General features: G+C 41.3%; 1 protein-coding gene across 2 annotated transcripts in view; it reads right to left on the bottom strand.

Annotated features, from left to right (window-relative positions):
• SLIT3 (slit guidance ligand 3) overlaps window positions 1-22,009 on the bottom strand; it is a 480,366-nt gene that overhangs the window by 149,664 nt on the left and 308,693 nt on the right. For both annotated transcript variants that reach the window (XM_017825656.1, XM_017825657.1), the window contains 2 exons: window positions 8,566-8,637; window positions 3,009-3,080 (listed from right to left, as the gene is read on the bottom strand). In XM_017825656.1, the coding sequence (XP_017681145.1) occupies window positions 3,009-3,080; window positions 8,566-8,637 (144 nt within the window). The remainder of the gene's footprint in view (window positions 1-3,008; window positions 3,081-8,565; window positions 8,638-22,009) is intronic.

Below are 22,009 nucleotides of genomic sequence, written 5' to 3' on the forward strand. Positions count from 1 at the left end.
ATACATTTGAGGGGAAACGGCTTCTGTAATAAACATTCCCGTGTTCTGAAAACTGTAATACACCAATTTTTTTCTACCATCTCTACAATAGGCAGAGTACTCTGAGAAACGGTTCTGCCTGGAAACACCAACCTGAGTTCAGTTCAGAAGAAAGCAGAGTAGAACCCACTGTACAGAGGGCTCCATTAGCCAGCCAGTCTAACAATGTTGGCTGCCTTCCAGACAAGCACTCTCACTCTCTCAGACCCATAGGGAGCACTGCAATTGCAAGCAAGCAGGGAGGAAAGGGAGGGGCAGAAAATGGGAATAATACAGAGGAGAAAGAGCAAGGATTTTAGGCAGTACAGCAGTACTTCATTTTTAATGGAAACCAAGCTGCTTGCTTTCATTTGTGCATTAATATTTCCCCCTCCTTTCCTCTGATTTTAACTCAGATAGCTGCAAAGTCCAGCTGCTCTGCTCACAGATTAAACCTCGGTGGTGCCTCATTAAAATGTATGCACCAATCACATCTGACTGAGGTATATGGACAATAAAAGTTGCTCTCAGCTGGGCTGAAGCACCGTATGCAGAACTGTGTTCCTTCAGGGCATGCAGCTGGCTAAAGTCACTGGGGCCTGGGGCACCCGACAGAGTGAGCTGCTGAAGAGGGAAAACACCAGTAAGCAACTGTCTCACTTCATTTCCACCTCCTTGTTCTTCCCCCTTCAGCAGTTTCATTGGCAGGGCTGGCACTTCAGAGGATTCATCTTCTCTTACACTTCTCTTACACTTTCTGTGACTGACAGGAGTGGACTGGTGGCTGTGGCAGAGATCAGAGGAAAGAAGATCCTCTGCTTCTCAGAGGTAGAAACCTGGGGAAGGTTTCTTCAGTGAAACCCAGGTTCTGCAGACCAGTAGATAACCTTGCTCCATAAAGATATCCAGGGCTCAGAAATTGTAAGAACTACAGATGTGACAGCAGAGAGGAATCTGCCAAAGGTCTGGGTGACAGGTTGTGAAAGAGGAGGGAACCAACCACTGCCTGTCAACCATAGGGAAAACATTCATATGAGACCTACCTGCAATGAAAAGCAAGAGTAAAACCTTTCAGAAGAAAGTAAAAGCATAGTGGACAACTGAGCCTAGAGGAGGAGGCTGACAATTCCAAAACTGGAACTGATACTGTCCTAGAAACAAGTCTGCCAAACAGAAACTGTGTGTTACAACAGCTTTGTGTGTCTGTGGTAGAAGGAAACTGAGGCAAAGAACAACACCAAGCAAAAGAAAGACTGCTCAGAGGCAGTTCCCTTGCTACAGCTTTTTCTGTGCTGTGTCTCATCTCCCTTGCCCTCTCTCTCCTCCCCTGTAACCTTTTAGCATTAACTTAAGCAATATTTTACCCACTTGGATATAAATGTATTTAAACATCATTTACTTAAAATATCATTTGGGGTGACTGGGCAGAGAATACACAGTCATTTCACTTGCTTCTGTATGAAAGTCAAAACACTATAAATTCCTGCCCAGTTTACATTCTCATTTCCTCTCTGTCCACTCTGATGTGTTTCATCCCACTCCTGAGGCCACCGGGGGGTATCTGAATTAACTACAGCTAAAGCTGAATATATTCTGCACTGGGAGGCCAATCCCAGTGGAAATGTCTTGCCTGTCCAGCTCACTCCTAAATCAGGAGGTTTGCCAAGACCAGAAAGCTGTAGCACTGCAGCATCAGCAGTAGTTTCATACTAAGCCAAAACTGTAGCGTTCAGTAAATGTCACTCACTCACTGAATTGTTTCCAGACAGCATTGAGGGATTTGACCACTTTCCACACCATGTTGAATAACACTGCCCAAACTATTCAACAAACACCAGCAACACTTAATATAGATTTCTGGCATTCTCCCAGCTGGATTCAGGTCACAAAAAAGGGCAAATCCTTCTGAACTCTGGCTCAGAGGTTTACTGTAACATGTAAGTTTAATACCTAATAACCTTCTAATATTAGTACTAGTCAACAAGTTTATCCAGTTTGTCAGAATTACCCAGTATTCAGTGAATAAAATTATGGCAGCTTATAGAAACAAACTACACTCTTTAAAGAATCGAGTTGTATTATATGAATATTAATGAGATAATTGTTTTAAAACTATCCTTAAGATAAACACAAGCAAATATCATTCTATTTGTGCTCACCTTCTTCTCTCAGCCTGGGCTCTTTCTAACAGTCTATTCTAGTTTATCCTCCATATGCAGCTTCTGACCTTGCATTGCTCCTTCTACCCATTAAAAGCTCCACTATTTTAATAGTGCTCTGAGCACCTAGGCTGAAATATAGCTGCAAGTAAGTTCAACTTGGTGCTAAACCAGTTTCTGTGCTCTATAAAGAGAAATGAATGGCTGTCAAGAGATCCTATCTTCTTTTTATCTTTTGTGTGAAGTCATATTTTAGACCCCTTCCAGCTTAATAAATTACTAATTACAGCTAAGCAATATAAACATTTTCTTACAAGCTTAGGTTCTTCCCTAACTAGTTTGAAAAAAAAAGCCCCAAACAAACAAACAAAAAAAACCCGACAAAAAATGAAATAAACCAGAAAACTCTTAAGAGAGTGTAATCTCAGTTCTGTACTCTGGAAGAAAAATTCAGTATGGAAGTATTTTCCCAACTCCTCCACACCACCAAACAATGTGTGAGCTATGGTGAGGTTTTTGTGGGCCATGAGGAGTAGGGGTGAATTGTCCAGACTGCAGGTGCCCATGAAGATCAACTAATGCACTTCTGTGAAGAACTGAACAAGTCAGCAACCCTGGGGGTGTGGATCTATAAAAGAGCTTACTAGAGACTTGTAAACAGTCTCTCCTAAACTTCATCACCAATTTTTCATTTACAAAAGATCAGATGCTTCACACAAGCTGGCAATTGCACACAGAAACATATGTTCCCCCAGACAGCACATTATCATTTTTATTCCTCTTCCATGCAAGCTCTCCCCAAATGCCCATTCAGTTCTATTTTCTACTTACAACGAAATGAGAGATTTCAAGCCTTTGAATGCGTCGGGCGCAATGTCAGTTATTTGGTTCTTGCTGATGTCTCTGCAAAGAGAAGGGAGGATTAAAAAAACAATTGTAAACAGGAATCTGATGAAAAGATTCTAGCTGTAGTTTATTGGAAGATATAAAAACAGAAGTAAAAGATCATATTAACTCAGAGAAGTGATGCTAGGGCACAGATAGGCAAATTCCAGGAAGGATCAGGAAACATCAGTCAGTATGACAAGCCACCAGCCTCAATAACCAGAGCTCTCCTGTTAATGAGGTCTTTCATTTTATGGGCATTAAAACAAAGGTTTTTATGAAGAGTTTTGGAGCACAACAGTGATGTTGATAAAACCATCTTAAGAGCTATTAGTGCTGGAGACCGCGCTGCGACTCTGTGGGGTGGCCCTCAAGCACGAGAAGCAGCCCATGACAAAGCATAAAGGTTGTTTGAATGCTTAAAGGCAGGCATGGGAGGCCAACTTTATAACAATACAGAGGATCACACAGACTGCCCAGCCCCTGATCCCAAAGCAGGCCCCAGTGCCACTGAGGAGCTCAGCACGGGACCAGTGGTGCCTGGGTTTTAATGGCAGAATTCCACCACGACCTTGACCTGGTGAAGCAGCTGAGAGAAGAGGGTTGACAGAGCGCTGGCAGGTCTGCCCGAAGTTTTCAGACACTGGGGAAAGCCTCTGAGCACCTGAATGGAAATCGTGGAGCTCTGAAGGCCAGCAGCACTGTGGGAACACCCAGTGAGTGTGCTGCAGACCCTGCCAGGGAGCCCAGCAAGATTCCGCCCTTTCAGCTGCGGTGTGAGTGGAATTCAGCACAGCCTGCTGTCATCTGCGAGGGAAGCGTGGTCCTGGTTAGGAAAATACCCTTCAGTTCTAATCATAACCAACAAAGATGAATAGAGACTGTGCCACAGCATCTTTATAGATGGAGCCCAATTTACTCCACGTGGTACCCAGATGCTCAGAGCCTTACCGTGACTGTCACTGCCACCCAAACTTTCTGTCAATCAGTTCAACCAAGTGCTTAGCTGAGAGACAACTTTCAGCCACCCTCGCTGCATTCCCTGACAGTTGGTATCAGCTTGTATCACTAGCATTAAATCTCTTCACTGAGAGCTGAAACTGCAGTAATACAGTATTTCAAGTACATCTTCACTGATATTTCCACTGGGGCACATGCTAAGTAGACTCTAAATAAACATCACTTGAATGAGAACTTAATAAGCAGAAAGTAAGAAGGTTTGCCATTCTATACATGTTTTGAGCCACAAATTATGTTGGTTAAAATTTTAACGCAGTCACAAATCTAGCCACATAAAGTGGGATTTTTGAGTTTTTTTGGCTCCCTTATAAGATTTGATTATTTTATAAGGCTCATCAAACCAATCTGCTCTGCAATCTACTGTTGTTTTCTGTTACAACATCCTGCCTGCCAGGACAGGGTTCATGGAAGGTTTCTGGTTCTTCAGCTTGACTTACACCAGCCAAATTTGTCACAGTGAAAGTAGGAATATTTACTTCTATACAGGTTTTTGTGCAACTTGTTTAGGCTGACTTCTGCTTTTTATCTAGCAAGTAGAAATCTGATGTGGATCAGTTCTATCTATTTATCAAGCAACGCATTAAAATCCATTAAAATCACATGAAAAGACGGGTCTGCTGAACAGCGACAAGCATCTGAAAGGGGCATCTGATTTTTGAAACAAGGATTTCGGCACTATTTTATTGATTTGCTGCATTTCCACATCTCCATCCTTCCTCTCTCCCCATGTCCGGACACTAATGAGTGTATAACTAATGGTGCCTGAACGTGCAGAAGTGCCATGCTGGGTGATGACACTCACTCACTTCATGCAGATGCACTACAATCAGCATTAGAAGATAATTAGACACATTATTTCCTTTCCATTAGAGCCCAAGTTCCTCTGCTGTTGGATAAGGACGCTCCATCTGACTTGACTGAGGGAAAGGGATTCAATTATGTCCTTGTATTTTTCTTCCCTTCCTTTGGCCTGCTTGGGTAAGATTGTCCTATTCTGTGCTTGATTTACATCAAGACAAAGAGACGCAGGTTTTTGTAAAAGACAATTTAGATGACATAAGGCTCATTTTCATAGTTTAGGGTATCTCTGAATCCCTCAGGGGAAGTGTGGCTCTTCAACTGGAAATGTAATAAAATTACCAGGATTCCACTCAGGCAGGGAATACATGAGTCACCTCATACTTGTCTCCCTGCACCTCTGGCAGCACAGCAGAAATCTTTCCAAAGGTTATTGAACAGACCTTGGAGGGTGGCTGTGCTCAGTTACCAGTTAGGGACATAAATTGGGTTTGACTTTGCACCAGGGGAGCAAGGATACCCTGCAAGTCACTGTGCAACCGTAGGGCTTAAATGTCTTTACTGTAAAAGGTTTTGAAACAAAACAGATTTATTTTTAGATGCAGCCATATGCAAAATTATTAATAGCATTGGATGAATGTGCTCTTTGTTGAGTAACATTATTAGAAACAGATTACTTGATTATCTCTCACATGTAAAATGGACTGTTCTCATTTGACAAGAGTACTCAGCAAACTCCATGTCATATATGGTTTAGTTTTTAGAAGCTGCTTAACAAAAGTAGCAACTCCACAGAGCTACTGGGAAGCCTGTGAAATCTCAATGTGTTTTTCTGCTAATATGTGGTAAAATTAATCTGACAACATGGAATGTCACTACAAGCATCAGAGAGGTACAACATCTTTCAAAGTGGTTCTATGTACTTGGCTCTTAGTCTTGCTCTACAAACTTGCTACAAACTTGTTAGTTAAAAGTTACAGAACTATGGGTACAAGCACAACTGCTCTGTGAATTAATTCAAAATGGCTTGTCTGGGCTTGGATAGTTCATGCAATCATGACAACTTCTACCCCTGGACATGGGATGTGTCTCCTTCAAGCCCCTGAAACCTCTTCTAAAGCCCTTGAATCATTGAGCACAGAGCTGGGGTTATACCCACCCCAAAATCAGGGAAACCATCACCCCAGATTATATCATTCAAGTGCATATTTGGATCCTTCAAGTGTCAAATCTTCCTTCTCAGAAGAGACAGATACATTTAGCTTCATGTCATTAATTGTGTGAGGAGATGTGGGCAATTATGATTAAGGTCAAGGCACAAAATATTCCAGCTCCTTAACTAAAATTGGATCACCAAAGTAGCTCTCCCATCCTAGAAGTTGTTGAAGAGACATTCTAAAGGGCAAACTTCAGCTACATGCAAGTATAACACTTGAATTAACATCCATCCTCTGCTATCATCTTGACCTATTAATATCAAGTCCTATCAAGATTATCTTGGACAACTGGCTCTTACTTAAAAATTAATCTCAGTTATCCAATTAGCTAAGAAACGGAAATTGTCTAATCTTGCAGGAAATACTCAGTAAACAATCAAAATCCAGAGTACTGCAAGTGAGAAGGCTGTTACCCATAACATTCTTGTATTTATTCACTAGGAGAAAAATAAAATTTACAGTGGTATGCTAATATTCCTCTGAAGTAGATAAAAATATTATAATGGTTAATAGTAATAATAACAACAATTATAATAATGTTCTTCATCTGTGCCCTGAGCAGAGTATCAATTAACTAAATTGATAATCTTCATGCTATTGCACTGCTCATTGAAATCAAAGTGACAGGAAGGAAGAAAGGCTCAGTGATATCGAACATGTCCTTCCTCTCATGGAAAAAAATGGATGATTCTTTTGTTTGAAGAGACAGTCTTTTGACTAAAGTATATTTTTGTGTTGACAGTACTGGGAATCTTGCACACTGAAAAGACAATGTCAATAATCTCTTCAAATACTGAAACAAATGTCCTCAGTTAAACTATGTGTAACTGAACTGTTGCTCAATTTATAACCTCACCATCCAGCAGGAACAAAACTTAAACTTAAAGGAGACAGGTCAATAACCAAATGGCAAAACATCATGTATGTTATGGGACATTCTGCAGCCCAACCACCTCTCCCAAGTTCTTCCACAAAATGCTCTTCCATTAACTCAGCTTTGACACAGATCATCTGGCACAATAACTTATTATTTAATTATGAGTTCAGATCTCAATGAGTATGCCAATTATTCTCCAGAAAGCTGTTAACACAACTTGCTAATGGAATTCTGCTGTGAAATTCTAACATTAATCATTTCACACAGTAAGTGCTGCATTGGATTGAGTAGTAACATGAAAGAACATTTTTCTGGTCAACTCCCTTAAAACTAGAGTTCACCAATCAAGACAAATGAAAGGACAGTAAAACACTGCCAAAACCTAAAGTTAGTCACACCTCAGAAAGAACTATGTAGTGATTTTAATAATGAAAAAATTACAAGTTAGGTCACTGGTAAGGGATTCATCATTTTTCACTGAAATTACCACCTCACTATCCAATACAGGACTTCTTTAAAAATACATACAGCTATATTGAAAGTGAGACAGAAGAATGGAGACCCTCTAAGATTGATGATTAGACCTGTTAAATATTAAGATCCATATTTACAGCTCTTCAGCTCTAGGAACTTGGTGAGTTTGGACTGGAAAATGCAGTCATTTTACCCTTACATCAGTGGTAGGGCAGGAGCTCATTTCAGTTTCCAGAAGCATTAGCTATCTGCTCATCCAGTGTCTTCCATGAAATGAGCTCACACTGTCTTAATCCCAGTGTTGTTCACATCAGAAACGAACTGCAAAAGCACCTTTTCAGCAGAGTTAGCACTGAGCTACAAAGCCAGGATGACTCCTGGAAGTTACTGGTCCAGTGGTACCATAAACCTCTTGATATTGTGATGAACCAGGAGTAACTTGCTTTACCATTATTTGTGTCATGGTGCTACTGTCACATCATCTCTTATATATATCACTTAAAAATGAAAAAAAAACCCAGCTGGGGGAATGCCTGGGTTATCTGCAGGACAGAGCTGCTACACATCAGGGTTATTTATTTTTTTTTTAATCCAAAAAGAAAACACAAGAGCTAATACAAAAATAATTGTCTGGGTATCAACTGGTGATTAAGCAACAGGGAAAACAAGCTCCCCAGCAGATTTCTTTGTTTCCTTGTAAACAGTCAAACCATTTCAACATCAGGCCACTGAAGGCACTACAAAAAAAATCCTCACTCCTGCTCTAAGTGGGGTCAACTTCACTGAACTGCTGCAAACAGACACCAGAACAAAAGAGAGAAAAAAACCGGGACTTCAAATCTTTTCTGAGGAAGCAGATTTGAAGTTTGAACAGACTAACAACTAATTAGATCACATCGTTTATAATAGGAAGTGAAATTAAGCATTATTAAGGATTTCATGCACTGTTAGGCATCCTGAACCGAATTCCATTGTTGCTTACACTTTGAAGAGATTATTTGTGCAATCCCCAGTGATTTCAACACAGAATTGCCAATATGTTTCTGAAATAAAGACACTGAACTTGAAGCTGGAAGTTTCATGATTGCCCTTGCATGTTGGTCTTATTAAAACTTACATTCTCTTAAGCTTCTTGTACTGGGTGAAAGCTCCAGGGGGAATGATTTTGATGAGGTTTTGTTCCAAACGTCTGAAAACAAACAAAGCAATATACATGTTAACTACACAGCTACAGGATGGGAATCACATTAAACATGACAGCAAATTTTGTATAAATATAAAGACAAATTTATGTTTATGTAAGACACATTTTTTCTTTTGAAATCCACTAAACGGAGAAAACGCTGAGAAAATAACTTAGAAAATAAAACAATCTCTTTGATTACACTAAATTGGTACAGGAAAAAAGCCTCAGGTTAGAGAAACTGCACCTTTAAGTCTCGTGGAATTAATAAATAACAGTGTGTATACTTTAAAGTTAAGGTAGAAAAAAAAATGCAGATGCTTTCCTTGACTAGGTGTTGTAAACAGAACGTAGCCACCTGAACTAAAAGCTAGGCTATGTTGTGACAGCTTAATAAGCAGATTAATAATACTATCAGAACAATTCAAGGAGCAAGAATCTGTGGGAACATGCTAAAAAACAAAGTGGATTCACTGCAAGATGAATCCAGATTTTTAAGAGGAAAGGGGGAGAAACTTTATGTTAAAGCAGTACAAAAAAGAACAGTATCTTCCTATTTTAACTACCAAATGCTGAAGGTTTTCTAAAATATGGTTTGGAGTACATGAAAATGCTGCTGTTTTTATTTCTAAGATTTGGGTTGAAAGAGGTATTCTTTATGAAGTATCATAAATGCATGTCTCACTAACATAAAACGCAAGCAGCTTTAAGATACCACATACAGTAACCACTAAGATTAATTTCTCTTCCTTCCCAGAAGTACTTTCAATTGTCAGCAAGTTCCCCAAATTCCTGCTAAAAGGAATAACTTCTCCTCAGATGAACTCTAAGTGTTCATCTCAATTAGAAATGTAAAAGCAGATTCCCATAAAATAAATTTCAATGACCACAACAGCTAAAATTCTACAGAGTTGGAACTGAGAGTAAAATGTGATTTTTCCTTGCTCTTACTTATTATTCAAATGTTGTGTATTTTTTCCCCCAAGTGCCATAAAAAAGAAAGAGTTTAAATAGTAAAAAATCTGCGGTTGGAAATGGAATTGAAATACAAAAACATACTGCAATGATGGAATGAAGCACTCTAGTCATTTGGAGCTGCTGCAGCATTGCAGAGGGGAGAAAAAAATTTTAGAACCAGGAATGGAGATAAAATGAAATGGGAGAAGGGAGAAATAAATCAAGGTTTGGGAATAATGCAGAGAAAATGTGTAAGGCCCATCAGCTCTCTATTGCACAGGGTATCCTTCTGGTGATCCACAGACAAGAGAAAAAATCCCCTTGAAAATAAGATGATGTGCCAGCACAGTTGTACTCTAAGAAGCTATTTAAGTCTCAAATATTGTGATATTTGCACAGTCAACTTGTACAGCCAGCGTGCATGCCCTCTTTTATTTCTGTAGCAGTCTATCTTAAAGGTTGTGATCAGAGTTAATTCTACTCCTTGTTTTGTGATTTGAATTAGTGTCTGAGATTTCCCTTCCAGTTGGTCTAAATATAACACGCTTCATTTCTGGCAAGTCCACAGTGAAATGCAAATTGCTGCAAGCTCCAGCACACCACTATTGTTGGGTGTTTGTCACCAGAATTAGCAGTACACATACTCTTCCCATAAAGGCTTTTTGTCAGCCTGCCAGTTGGGTGTTTCACTCCTCCCAAGTATTTCTGTGCAGACACTTCGAGGAACAAAAGAGGGCCGTGCCTGCCCAATTCCCTGGCCCTGGGGATGGAAACTGGGGGATCACACGTCCTGCACACAGGCACGGCAGTCCTTGCAGGGAAACTCAAATGAAAAGATGGGGGGCAGGGGGGGGACATGTCCTTTTTTATAATCACTTAAAATTCCAAGGAAATTTTAGTGATTTAAGAGTGGAAATACACTCAGAATTTTCCTCTCGTAGGGTGAAAAAAATACAAAACTGGAATAGCCACATGTCCCAAGCAATTAAAAAAAAAAAAAAAAAACACAGAAATGTCCAGAAAAGGTGGAGAGGAAGACAGAAACAGGAGTTCTTCGAGAGAGCTGCCTTCTGAAACTACTGCTGAACTCTTCACCCATTCCTACAGGATTTACAGCAGATGGCCTGCACAGAAATAGATGGACAGGGCTGGTGTCATCTGCTGCTGTAGTTTCACCTCAGACCTTACATTTTTGAAGCTCTCTGTAAATGAAGGACTAAAGATTACACAGCAGCCATCCTGCTCAGTGCACTACATCTTGCAGATGCTACCAGGGAAGCACAGGCAGCACCACGGGCTCTCATCAGGGTGTGTTTGCTGGTGGGCTCCAACTTGGGCACGAAACAGAGCCAATCCTGGAGCATTAAATAAGTGCTTGTGCTGCATTAAATACGCTGCATTAAACAAGCACGTGTTTTAATTACAGATTGGCAGGCATAGCCTGAAAAACACAATGCACTTACACAACTAAAATAGCAGAAAACACATTGTTTGGATTAATAGTTTGTGCTTTCACCTCATCTGAGCTCGTAAATGACATGTCAAGGACAGCAGAGGATTAAAAATCTCAAGAAACACTAGGTTCTGCCAGAAGGGGTGTTGGCAATTTCAGGGTGATGAAGGCTTAATTGTAAAACAGTGTTGTTCATGACATAATGGGAAACTGCTGTTAGAGGTGCACTCTTTGAAATAAAGTGAAAAACACAGTCCTTACCTATGTTGGCATTTTTTCCTCCAAAAATTGAACAGCTAATCTAAATTTTACCACCACATTTTATTTCAAGAGAAAATTACCTGGTTTACCTAGAACATGACCTTTGGAAAACTGTGCTTTTCATGGTCCATCCCTGCATACTATGGAGTGATGTCATACACTATAAAACCATCTGTGCTAGTGCAAAGCAGCATCAGAGAGTTCATTTTTGGGCAGTATTATCAGACTATACCATAAAATAATTTTACAACACATTTGAGAAACGTGTACAAGACACACAGCCCTAAAAGTGTAAATTTTCATAATTTAAACCACTAATCCCTGCATTTAACATTTCTTACAACTCAAGAAAATTTCCCTCGATTCTCCTCTGGTATTTCCTACTCAGATCTGCTCACAAGACTCGACAAGTAGAATTCACGACACTGACACAATAAATTGGCCCCGTTCAAACTCCCAGCAGCTTTTGTTCCTCCGTTCAGTTCCCAGTTTCCCTGTGCCATGTCTCCTGCTGCCAGCTGAGTGCTGAGATGAATTGAAGCGTGTCTCCCCCCTTCTGACACCCAGCAACGCTCTGTCTGCCTCTCCAAGCTTTATTTTAGTGTCTTTGACAACAACATCAAAGGACAAGAACAATTTCCTTTCTATTCTCCAATATATCATCAAGAGATTGGAAAGTATGAGGGCTCAACGGATTCAGATAGATTTTTCTTGTAACAACATGATGTTAGACAGGGTAAAGTCCTCCCTTTTCCCACTCTCTTTAAATGACTTTGCAGCAATGACAGCAAAAAGTAAACATATCAAAGAAAAAAAAAATCCAAAACAAACAGGGGGAAACCATGCAGTTAAAGATGAAAAACTATCCCAGAGTAAAGAATAGGCACTCGAATTCCCATGCTAATCCATCTCAGAGTTCACTGAGGTGCAAATCTTTTCATCACCTCCTCACGTGGTGCCTGTAACTGCTCAGCCCAGGACGGATAAAACACAAAGGATAAAAAAACTGTGCTTAACGGGGGCTGAGCAGAGCCAGCTCACACTCAGGAGTGACGAAGCCATTTGTCTTGAAGAGTGATTCCCCCTGCAGAGTGGGGGAGACAGACGTATTAATTTGGGCCTTAACTATCTCCCTTTCTTTGAGGGAAAGAAAGAATTTGTTATTTGGGTCTCTAATGGAGCGGTTTGCCAGCAATTTTCCCATTTCAAACACCGTCTCAGCTGCTAATGTGTAATGTTTTGTCAAGCTTACCTACCCATAACACAGACAAATCACTACCTTGGAGAAAAAGAGAGAGGGAGTGAAGCATCAGTACTGATAATTCTCAGCTGTCAGATGAATAGAGCCTACAAATGAGACAGCCACGCTCTATTAGCGGTGCCACCAAGCTCCTGCCTGAGATGTGTCACAAACGTCCCCCTGCATTGGGCAGCCACCGACTTCCCTGCTGGGAGACAGAAAACGAGTGGATGAGCCAGACTGCTCCCAGGGATGGGGCTCTTTGGGGCTTGCATTGCTCAGGCAGCCAAGAACCAAAGCAATCTCTGAGAGAATCAGGGGAGTGTGCAGCAGGAACCTGTAGCACACTCCTGGCCTGGCAGGACACACACAACCTGCATGGAGGTTGTTGGGAAGGGCAAAACCCTCCCTTCCCTCTTATTTTCCCCTGCCCTATAAGCAGGGATTTGCAGGGACTGTTTGAGGGAAACGAGGAGCGTGTGCATCCACCACAGTGACAGAGCCCAGGGCTGGGGAGAAACGTCTGTATCAGGAAGGAGGAAATTTCTAGAGCACTTAACAGTCACGAGAGACTTTTCCTCCTTGTCAAGGACTGAAAACAACTGGATTAAAAAACCTGCTTGGACCATTATTTCACCTTTATCTCATATTTTGTGCTTTGTATCTTATCATCATATATTTTTGACTCTGATGAAGGAAAGCCCACAGATGTATTTTCAGTATTTAAGATGAATAAGTCACACTTAAAATCTGATCTTCTTACTACAAATATGAGCTAGATCTGGTCCCTGCCCTGATGCCTTTCTTTGCCTCTTCCTTTGAAAGACAAGCTTTATTCCTACCATGCACAACAGGTTTGGCCAGCTGCACTGAAGTATTTACCCAAAGACAGCCCTGGATCAGAGACACCCTTTCTGGAAAAGAAGGAAGGAATCCTGCCCTGCAGTTACAGTCAGAACCTGTGGCTCATTCAGCAGCAAAACATGCAGAAGCCACAGTTGTCACTCCTCAAACCCCAGAACAGGGCACTGCTCTGCAAGGCAAAAACCCCTGCAGTCCTGCTGCTTCAGAAAGTGTTTATGGACCTACATCCCAAGGAACAGCCTTTTGTGTCTCTTACCCCTCAGTTCTAAGGTAGAAAATGAAGAGCTTTAGGATGGCAGGGCATTCAGAATTTTAAATGTCTGTGCTTACTGCTTGTTTCAACAGAGTTAAAGCCTTCAGCTTCTGCCCCAGCCAGAGACTCTACCACCACTGTAAAACCTCTAAACACATATGGTCCTCCAAGACTTTTATAGTGCTGCCTTTCATCACAGCACCTGAATGACTTCCAAATAAAATTAATAATTTGCATTATAGATCCCTCTCATTGAGGCTGCCTTAGGAACTGAAGAGCTGAGAGCCATTAAACCATCCACCTATAGTAATACAAGGTGACAACTAGAATTTCCCTTCATATTCTGTTTGGTGCTGATTTTCAGAGTCTGGCTGTCAAGCTCCTGCTATAGTTTTAGACAGGGCTGCTTATTAGCAACTCACCTGAGGGCAGACATTCAACAGACAAAATCTTACCAACAATGAACTGAGTTGTCAACTAAATCTACCCAGGAACTTACACAGATAATTCTGCTCACCAGAAGACATCTTTCAGAATGAAACCAGATGTTTTGATATGTTCCCTGCTCATCTGAAAGTAGTGCTAGTGATATTGGATCTTCTAACATGCCCCAGTGAATCTAGTTTCGGCTGTCACAATTGTGTAACTGAGCATTTGGTCAGGTATCAGCTGGTAAATGCTGAATTTGCAATGGCAGCTGCATTATGAATCCATCAGCTCTGTTGTAGCACGTTGATCTTGCATTAAGTGCAGTACAGACAAGCAGGAAGACATCAGAGAAATCCTTAGACTGGTATTTTGCAAAACACTTTTTGACACCACAGCAATGTACCTCTAACCACATAAACACCAGAATGCAGCATTACACTGCCAAACCTCAAGGTTTCTCCATCTACCACTGTGACACTCCACATTCCCGGTAGGAATTTTTGGTCCTCCTCACAACCTCTCGTTGTTATACCCCCTGCCAGACTCATTCATGTATTTTCCTTGCTTCATCCCTGGAGTGAGGGTGCAGGGCCTCACCCAGCACCTGCCACTGCAATGCCACCACTGCAGGAACTGCTCTGGGTTGTGCCCAGCTGTAAAACCAGGCACTCCAGCTGAGCTCCCCAGAGCCACCACCAGTGAGGATCTTAAAGGTTTAACAGAAGCTGTTTTGGGGTAGAATACAAAATAATGCCTCCCTGTTCCCATCTCAGCAGACTTTGTTGGGTCACTGGACTTGGGATCAGGGTTTACAGGAAGAATTTTACCTGTATACAGGCTGTGAACACAAATCCAAGACACAGAGTCCTTAGGTTGGAGAAATTTGGGAATTTCCAGCTCCCTGCTGCTGAAATGCAGCCCAGTTACACACCTCATTCAACCAGCACACACCAGTTCATGTGTGTGTGTGTTTGAGTGTTTCCAAGATGTTGTGGTCTAGCAAACAGCAGCGACAGGGATCTCACTCCCGGATTTTTGTGACACCCCATTGTTCCAGTTCAGACCTAGAGATTCCAGTTCAGAAGGCTCCAAAGAGACCATCCCACAGAGATGAGGTTCTTGTGTTCAACAGCAGAGCATCTGCTCTGAGCCTGACTCAACCTTAGACCTTTGCTGAGCACTCTGTTGTTATTTTTTTTTAAATTGGATTTTTTTTGAGGGGGTTGTTTTGGTTTGGGGGTTTTTCTTTTTTTTTTTTTTTTTCCTGAAGCTTTAAGTCATATCTGGGAGAAAGATGGTTTCTACAGGGCCTATGGGAAAGCAATCACTCACCTATGGCTACATTTCTTGAATGTAAAGCAGCAGGAATGATTTTTAACAGACCAGACTCAGAATGTTTGCGTTCCTGAGAACAAGTTTTTGCTCTGTGAGGTCCCAGAAAGACTAACCCCGTAACACATCCCATTATTATTTCATTAGTGCTTGAGTAGGTCAGTCCCAACCACCCTCTACTGGCTTCCAGTTACTTCAAGAAAATTCCAGCCCAGACTGCTCTCCAAATTTTGTCACAATGCTATCCCCTAGCTCAGGGATTTGAGGATTTCAACTTGGTTTGCAAGATATTTGTCAAGTTGTAGCACAAAAATATACTTTTAGACTTGCTGGAAATGGAAGAAAGTTAACTGAGAGAAAAGAAAAAAAAGTAATTCTTTAATCTCTAATCTAACTTACTTTTAAGAGCTCCATACATTCTGTGACATCTATTTTTATTACACATTTACAAATACTGACAAAAAAAAGGCAGAACACCAGAAATTAGTAGAAAAATTAAATAGCTTTCCGGTAGTTGAAGTTCTGCCACCTGTAATACTTTGTCAACAAAACGGATTATGGCATTTGACTATAAACTTTCCTCAAATACTTCCCTCTTTTCCTAATTTTTTAAGCAAAATAAACAGGAGAACACATGTAAGCCAAAAGACAATTAGTGTTTCATCCAGGAAAAAAAATCTGATTACTATATTTTATGTCAAAATTAAGATTTTATGCTCCCTATTTTATTTTCTGTGATTGCTTCTCCCCTTCATAATTGGCTTTAAGGATGTATATACTCATTATACATTACAATCTCCTTGTTTTGCTTAGGAACACAGGAGCTTTGCAGTGAAATTTGTATTAGATAAAAGATATGTGCCTTTTTGGTTATACCGTTCATTTTTATTAATAATTATTAATTTATGTTCCTGTTGGACTGAAGTGATGCCTCTGGCGAAAAGAGAACACACATACACAAAAGATAAATACCCAAAAATAAACCCAAACCAAAAAACCAAGACAAGCTCAAACCTACAAACCTTGTAAGTTTACTCCTACACAGCTTGGCTGAGTAAATTAACCTGTACATAACCTTTTTTAGAAGAAATCTCACAATTATAAAGAGTAGTGAAGAGGGTAAAAAATGATACAGCCAAAAGGGACATTATCATGTGTATGAAATCTGGATTTATCAAAATAAAAACATCTTACCTCTACAGATGACATTAGATACACTTAATTTTAGAAATGAAAGAAAAGATGTAAGAAATAAGTCCTGCCTTGATCTTGCAGCAGAAACTCCCTGCTGTTACTGCTTGCTTCTAAAACACAGGTTTCTGTTTTCCTTAATCATTCTCAGCACAAAATATACCTTTATTCTTATCATTTTTCGTATATTTGTTTCTCCACTGACTCTCAATCTAAAATATTTTGTTATTTCTTTATTATTTTTGTGTCTTGATCTCACAGAATATTTCCTACATATTTCTTGGCCCGACAACAGAAACCTCTCTTGAATGCAAGGAGTGAGTGACACAGTTTGCCTGGTGAGATCCAGAAAATAGTAGTCAAGTTTGACATGTGAAGCTGTCCAGAGCCAATTTACAGCAGTGAATGAAAATCATATTATATGATTCAACTACAGGAGCCAACCTGATTCCCCAGCCAGAGAACTTGCCACCAGAGGCAATTATGGAACATTTACTACAGTGTTCAAAAATACTGTGCTGGCTTCAGCTGCAGTATTTACTGGAAGCCTGGGAAAATTATTATAATTTTCTTTTAGGAGGAAGAAAAGTGTTAAATGCAAAACTGTCATTCCTTAATCCACGAAGTTTACGGTTTCTACACACTTATATTCCTGGTAAAAAAAAAAAAATCCTGCCTTTAAGAAGCTGAGAACTTCACAGTTGGTTGTTAATAAACATGAAAATGTTGTGGAGCAGTTAATTTTATATAAAAAGAAATAATCTTACTATAATAAATAGTTACCAGTGCTCAACCTTTTCATAATAGCTTTTCTGATTTTATTTTAATTGGTGGAAAATTCACTTTGAATGTACCAATAATTTAAATACCCAGAAATTGTTCATCGCCTTCCTCAAATCACAAAAGCTTCATAAAGATTCCTGGCTCTCCTGAACTACACACTCCTATTAAAGAACAGAGAAGGGAATTTCTTCCTGAGACAATCTTGGAAACAACAATCAGAGCAAACCTGTCTATCTGCAGGTCTGTCTGAAACACTGCCCAGCACAGTGGTACCCTCATGACAGCAATTCTCTATTAAATTTGTCAGGAAAGCATTCATTACAGTTAGAACAAGTAGAACATCACATTTCAAAGTGATTGCCTTGCTGACAATTAGGTTTGTGTTCATTTTGCCAGAACCATTAGGAAACCAAGAGTTAAGCACATCAGATCCTTCCTGTGTGCTCAAACCCCAGATTTCTTCCCAAGAGTAGGAGTTACACACCAAAACCACGCACTGCTCACACCCACAAAAATATCAGTCACCAATTCAGCTACCAGGAGCGAGAAGGATAAACTAAACCAACGCAGAACAAGTGACTACAACTGACCTTAAGCCAAACCTAGGTGCTGGGGGGAAGGCTGCCATCCTGGTTTACTCTGCTCAGCTGTCAGATGGAGCTGTGGTTGTTCTCTCACCAGATACGGTGCCTAAGCAGCACTTTTCCTTGAGGGACTGACAGCCTCTTTACTCTGTCTGGAGCAATTACATCAGCACTTAACCAAACAGTCCTCGTGTGTGATTCAGACACATCCTACCCAGCATTACCCTTGCCTTATATAATTATATTTCTCTTAATCTCACCAGACAGAGATCATGGTACAGGTTAAGTAACAGTAATAAAGCAAATTTGATATGAGAAAGCCCAAGTTTGATCTAAGATCACTTTCAAGGTCTAAGGATATCCTGTAGATTGTGGAGTTTGATTTGTAAGTCTGCAGACTTACAAATTGAGACTTGGCTTTCCAGAGTAATTAGCGTTGCACAGCACAATGTGTTCACAGCACAGCTCCTATTGACTCCTGCTGCAGCTGTGAGTCCTCAGCACTGGTGAATGTCTCAGCTGAGTCAGCCACAGCCCGAGGATTACATCACTAGTGACCACCCAGGAAAATCTGGGCAAGTCCCTTGCCCAGAATCAATTAATAAAACCCCTGGCAAGAAGAGACAACACAGTTCTCTGAACAGCATTCATGAGATCATCTTCCCCACAGTCCCCATTTTACAATTTTCCTGTTTCTGCAACAAGTAAACAGACCCTATATGCACAGGTTCCCTCACTATACATCCATGATACATCCCTAGACAGCAAGGAATCAATCCAGGCTTTTAACAGCAACGTGAGACTGTGCTGTTGTTAGAGTGAATACCACAACAAATGTATACAAAAGATCCAAATGAAGACTGCAGCTAAAAATGTTAATTTTGTAATTTTCTGATTTTTTAAAAATAATATATTTAATTAAAATATAATTTAATATTTAATTAATAACCAAAAGCCAAAACAACTAATTCTACCACAAGGAAACTTAGGTGTAACAAAAGTATGAGACCTAGACCTCTGCAGTGCTGTCTAAAACTGGAACAGCAGCAGAGAAAGCAGGAAATCTCTGTGTAGAGTTTAACAGTTAATCTCTGCCTAGACAGTCACTAGTGCACAGGGACAGACACACAAATTGTTGTTGGGTTTCCCAAGTGCAATGTGACAAAGCAGGAAGGTTCTGGAAGACACATGTGATTTCTGATGGGAAGAGACTCCTTGGCTCCATCTTTACCTGCATCACTCTGTCCTGGCCACAAACCCTGCCCAACCCCAATGTCCCAGCTCTCCTGTCACATCCCCACAGCCCACCCTGTGCCCCAGACTCACTGACAGCAATCTCAGGCCTTATCACCAAACATTCCTCACCTTCTCAGACTCACAGCACTTTGCTCGACCTGTCTTGATTTCCTTTGTTCCCAATCCTTCTCCTCCATGTGTTTGGTTGTTTCCTGATTTGAGTTCAGCCTTCTCTTCCCAACAGTTTCCATACTAGCCCAGCTAGTTTTTATTCTTTCAAGCATCTCAACCACAATCCAGCCTTTAGTATAAGTAATTAAATCAATCCTCCTTTCAAACAACGTTAAGATCCTTCAGACAAGCAGTGCCCAGTGCCAGTGGTCACTGCTGTGGCACCTTCAGGCATCTCAGCATGAGCACCCTCGAGACCAGCCAGGAGCAGGAGGGCCAGGCTTTGGGGGGCTGTGCCCTGCTTTCACTCAGGAGGGTCTTGCACTATTATGAAGCACAAAGGCAGGAGTGGCAGTCCCTGCACTACTGTTTTAGAGTGTACAAAATTCTCAGACAAAAGCTGTTCAGAATTCATATCCTAAAATACAGCCTCGCTTCAGGTGATAAATAAAGAATGAGTAGACTGGTCTGAGATAGACAAATAGCATGGAAACTTCATTCTAAAGAAAGGTTAGAGGGAAAGTGTGGCAAGAGGGGAAAAAATTAATAGGGAGTTACTGATCCCTCTCCTCTATTAGGAGGCATCAAACAGACCTGGCAGGCAGGATGTTGAAGGAAATACTGTTTGAAGCACTACAGTGCCCCACACCTGGGCGTGCAGGAAAGCTGTCCTTTCCCTGGCATAAACTCAGCAGTGCCAGAGCGTGGACCCATCCAGCCCATGTCCTGAGCCAACAGCAGCCCAAACCATGCTCTGAGGGAAAGCCACACTTGTTGCACTCCTGGTTCTCACGACATCCTTCCGAGTTCCCACAAGCTGCAGGGCAGTGACTCTTGCAGGCACAGCTGGGAGCTCAGGGTTTAACAAGTCTCTGCTGCAGCCTGGCTCTGCTGTCTCCATGGGCTGAGCAGTCACTCAGTCTGACAGGCACTGGCTGCAAGGCTGCAATGAAGTCTGAGCAGAAAATCAGATTCTTTGGAGACTGTCTCCTACCAGCTGGTCATCCCTCCTTCCCTATACCTCTGCAAGGTCAAGTCCATTCTGCACTCACTCTAAGCTCCCTATTTACCTTGCATGCACCCTTTCCAAATAAATGCAACTTCTCCTTTTATTGTAGATGCTGTTTCAATGTAGTGAAATGACTATATTGTTCATTTCCAACAAACCACCAAGCCATATTTGTTTTGGTATTTCTTTGTCAGTATATGCCTCCAGGTGCTTAATGACTTTTGTTTTCATCCAAGAATTCATGCAAAACTTTTCTCTGCTTATTCCCATGTGTTTCTCTATAACGTGCACTGTTCATTTCTCCACTGAAAAGCACAAGAGAACCACTTTGTAAGCAGAGAATCTTTCATAGCATTCAGCACACAGTCTGTATTCCTCAGCTTCAATTTCTTGTAACTCATTTTTCCTCAGTCAATTTGGCTGCTGATGTCAGCTCCCCACTGAACACAAAGCTTTATGAAAAAATGAATTGCATTCTGTACATTCTTGCTACCTACTTTATGAAATTATGAAAAAGCCAGTCTGGGATAGAGATTTCTGGCTTTCCTAAATTTTTTATTTCATAATAAACATTCTTGACATGAAGATCTTCACCTTGAGAAAAAGGGGTAATAGAGTAACACAACAGACCTCTAAAGGTACATGTGGCAGAGGTCAGCAGCAAGGGAAAATTAGTGCTGTATGATGCTTGATTTATGTCCCATGACAAGTGAGTTACCTGTTTTGTGACAGGGTTTTATCAACAAAAACAACTTTAGGACTTGTTGGCAGTTTTGTCAGAGAAGCTTCTGCCTACCCATGCTAATGAAGAAAGGTAGGAAGGCTGAATAAAAGATCTTTAATTAATACTGAAACAGAGTGAAATGTAGGTCACTTTTAATAACTGTGTTAGAGCAACAGCTCTGTGTTTTGCTTCTGTAGAACAGTTTGTCAGTCAAGGGTTCTTGTCAGACACAATTTGGCTCAAAGAAATACTGAGTTAAAGGGAAATACAAGAACTAGTTGAATTCAATGCTCCTTGGGGTTGGATATTGGGACCAGGACTGTGTAACATCTTTGCTGACATGGGCAGTGGGATTGAGTGCATCCTCAGCAGGTTTGCCAAAAGCACCAAGATGGCAAATGTGGTGTTGTGGTTGACCCATTGGAGGGAAGGGATGCCATCCAGAGGGACCTGGATAGGCTGGAGAGGTGAGTCCGTGCAAACCTCATGGAGTCCAACACGGCCAAGAGCAAGGCTCTGCACCTGGGTCAGGGCAATCCTAAGCTGGGTGGAGAATGGATTGAGAGCAGCCCCAAGGAGAAGGACTGTGGGTGTTGGCTGTGAAGGAGCTCAGCATGACCCAGCAGTGAGTGCTCACAGCTCAGAGCCACCCGTGTCCTGCGCCGCATCCAAAGCAGCACGACCGGCAGGTTGAAGGAAGGGATGGATTCTGCCCCCCCGCTCCACTCTTGTGGGACTCCACCTGGAGTGCCACGTTCAGCTCATGGGCCCACAGGGTAAAAAGGACAGGGAGCTCCTTTTGGAGAGAGTCCAGAGGACGATGAGAGGTCTGGAGCCAGGCTGGGAGAGCTGGGGGGGTTCACCTGGAGAAGAGAAGGCTCCGAGGAGACC

Source organism: Lepidothrix coronata, unplaced genomic scaffold (genome assembly GCF_001604755.1).
Source record: "Lepidothrix coronata isolate B3197 unplaced genomic scaffold, Lepidothrix_coronata-1.0 Scaffold121, whole genome shotgun sequence".
Classification (NCBI taxonomy): domain Eukaryota; kingdom Metazoa; phylum Chordata; class Aves; order Passeriformes; family Pipridae; genus Lepidothrix; species Lepidothrix coronata.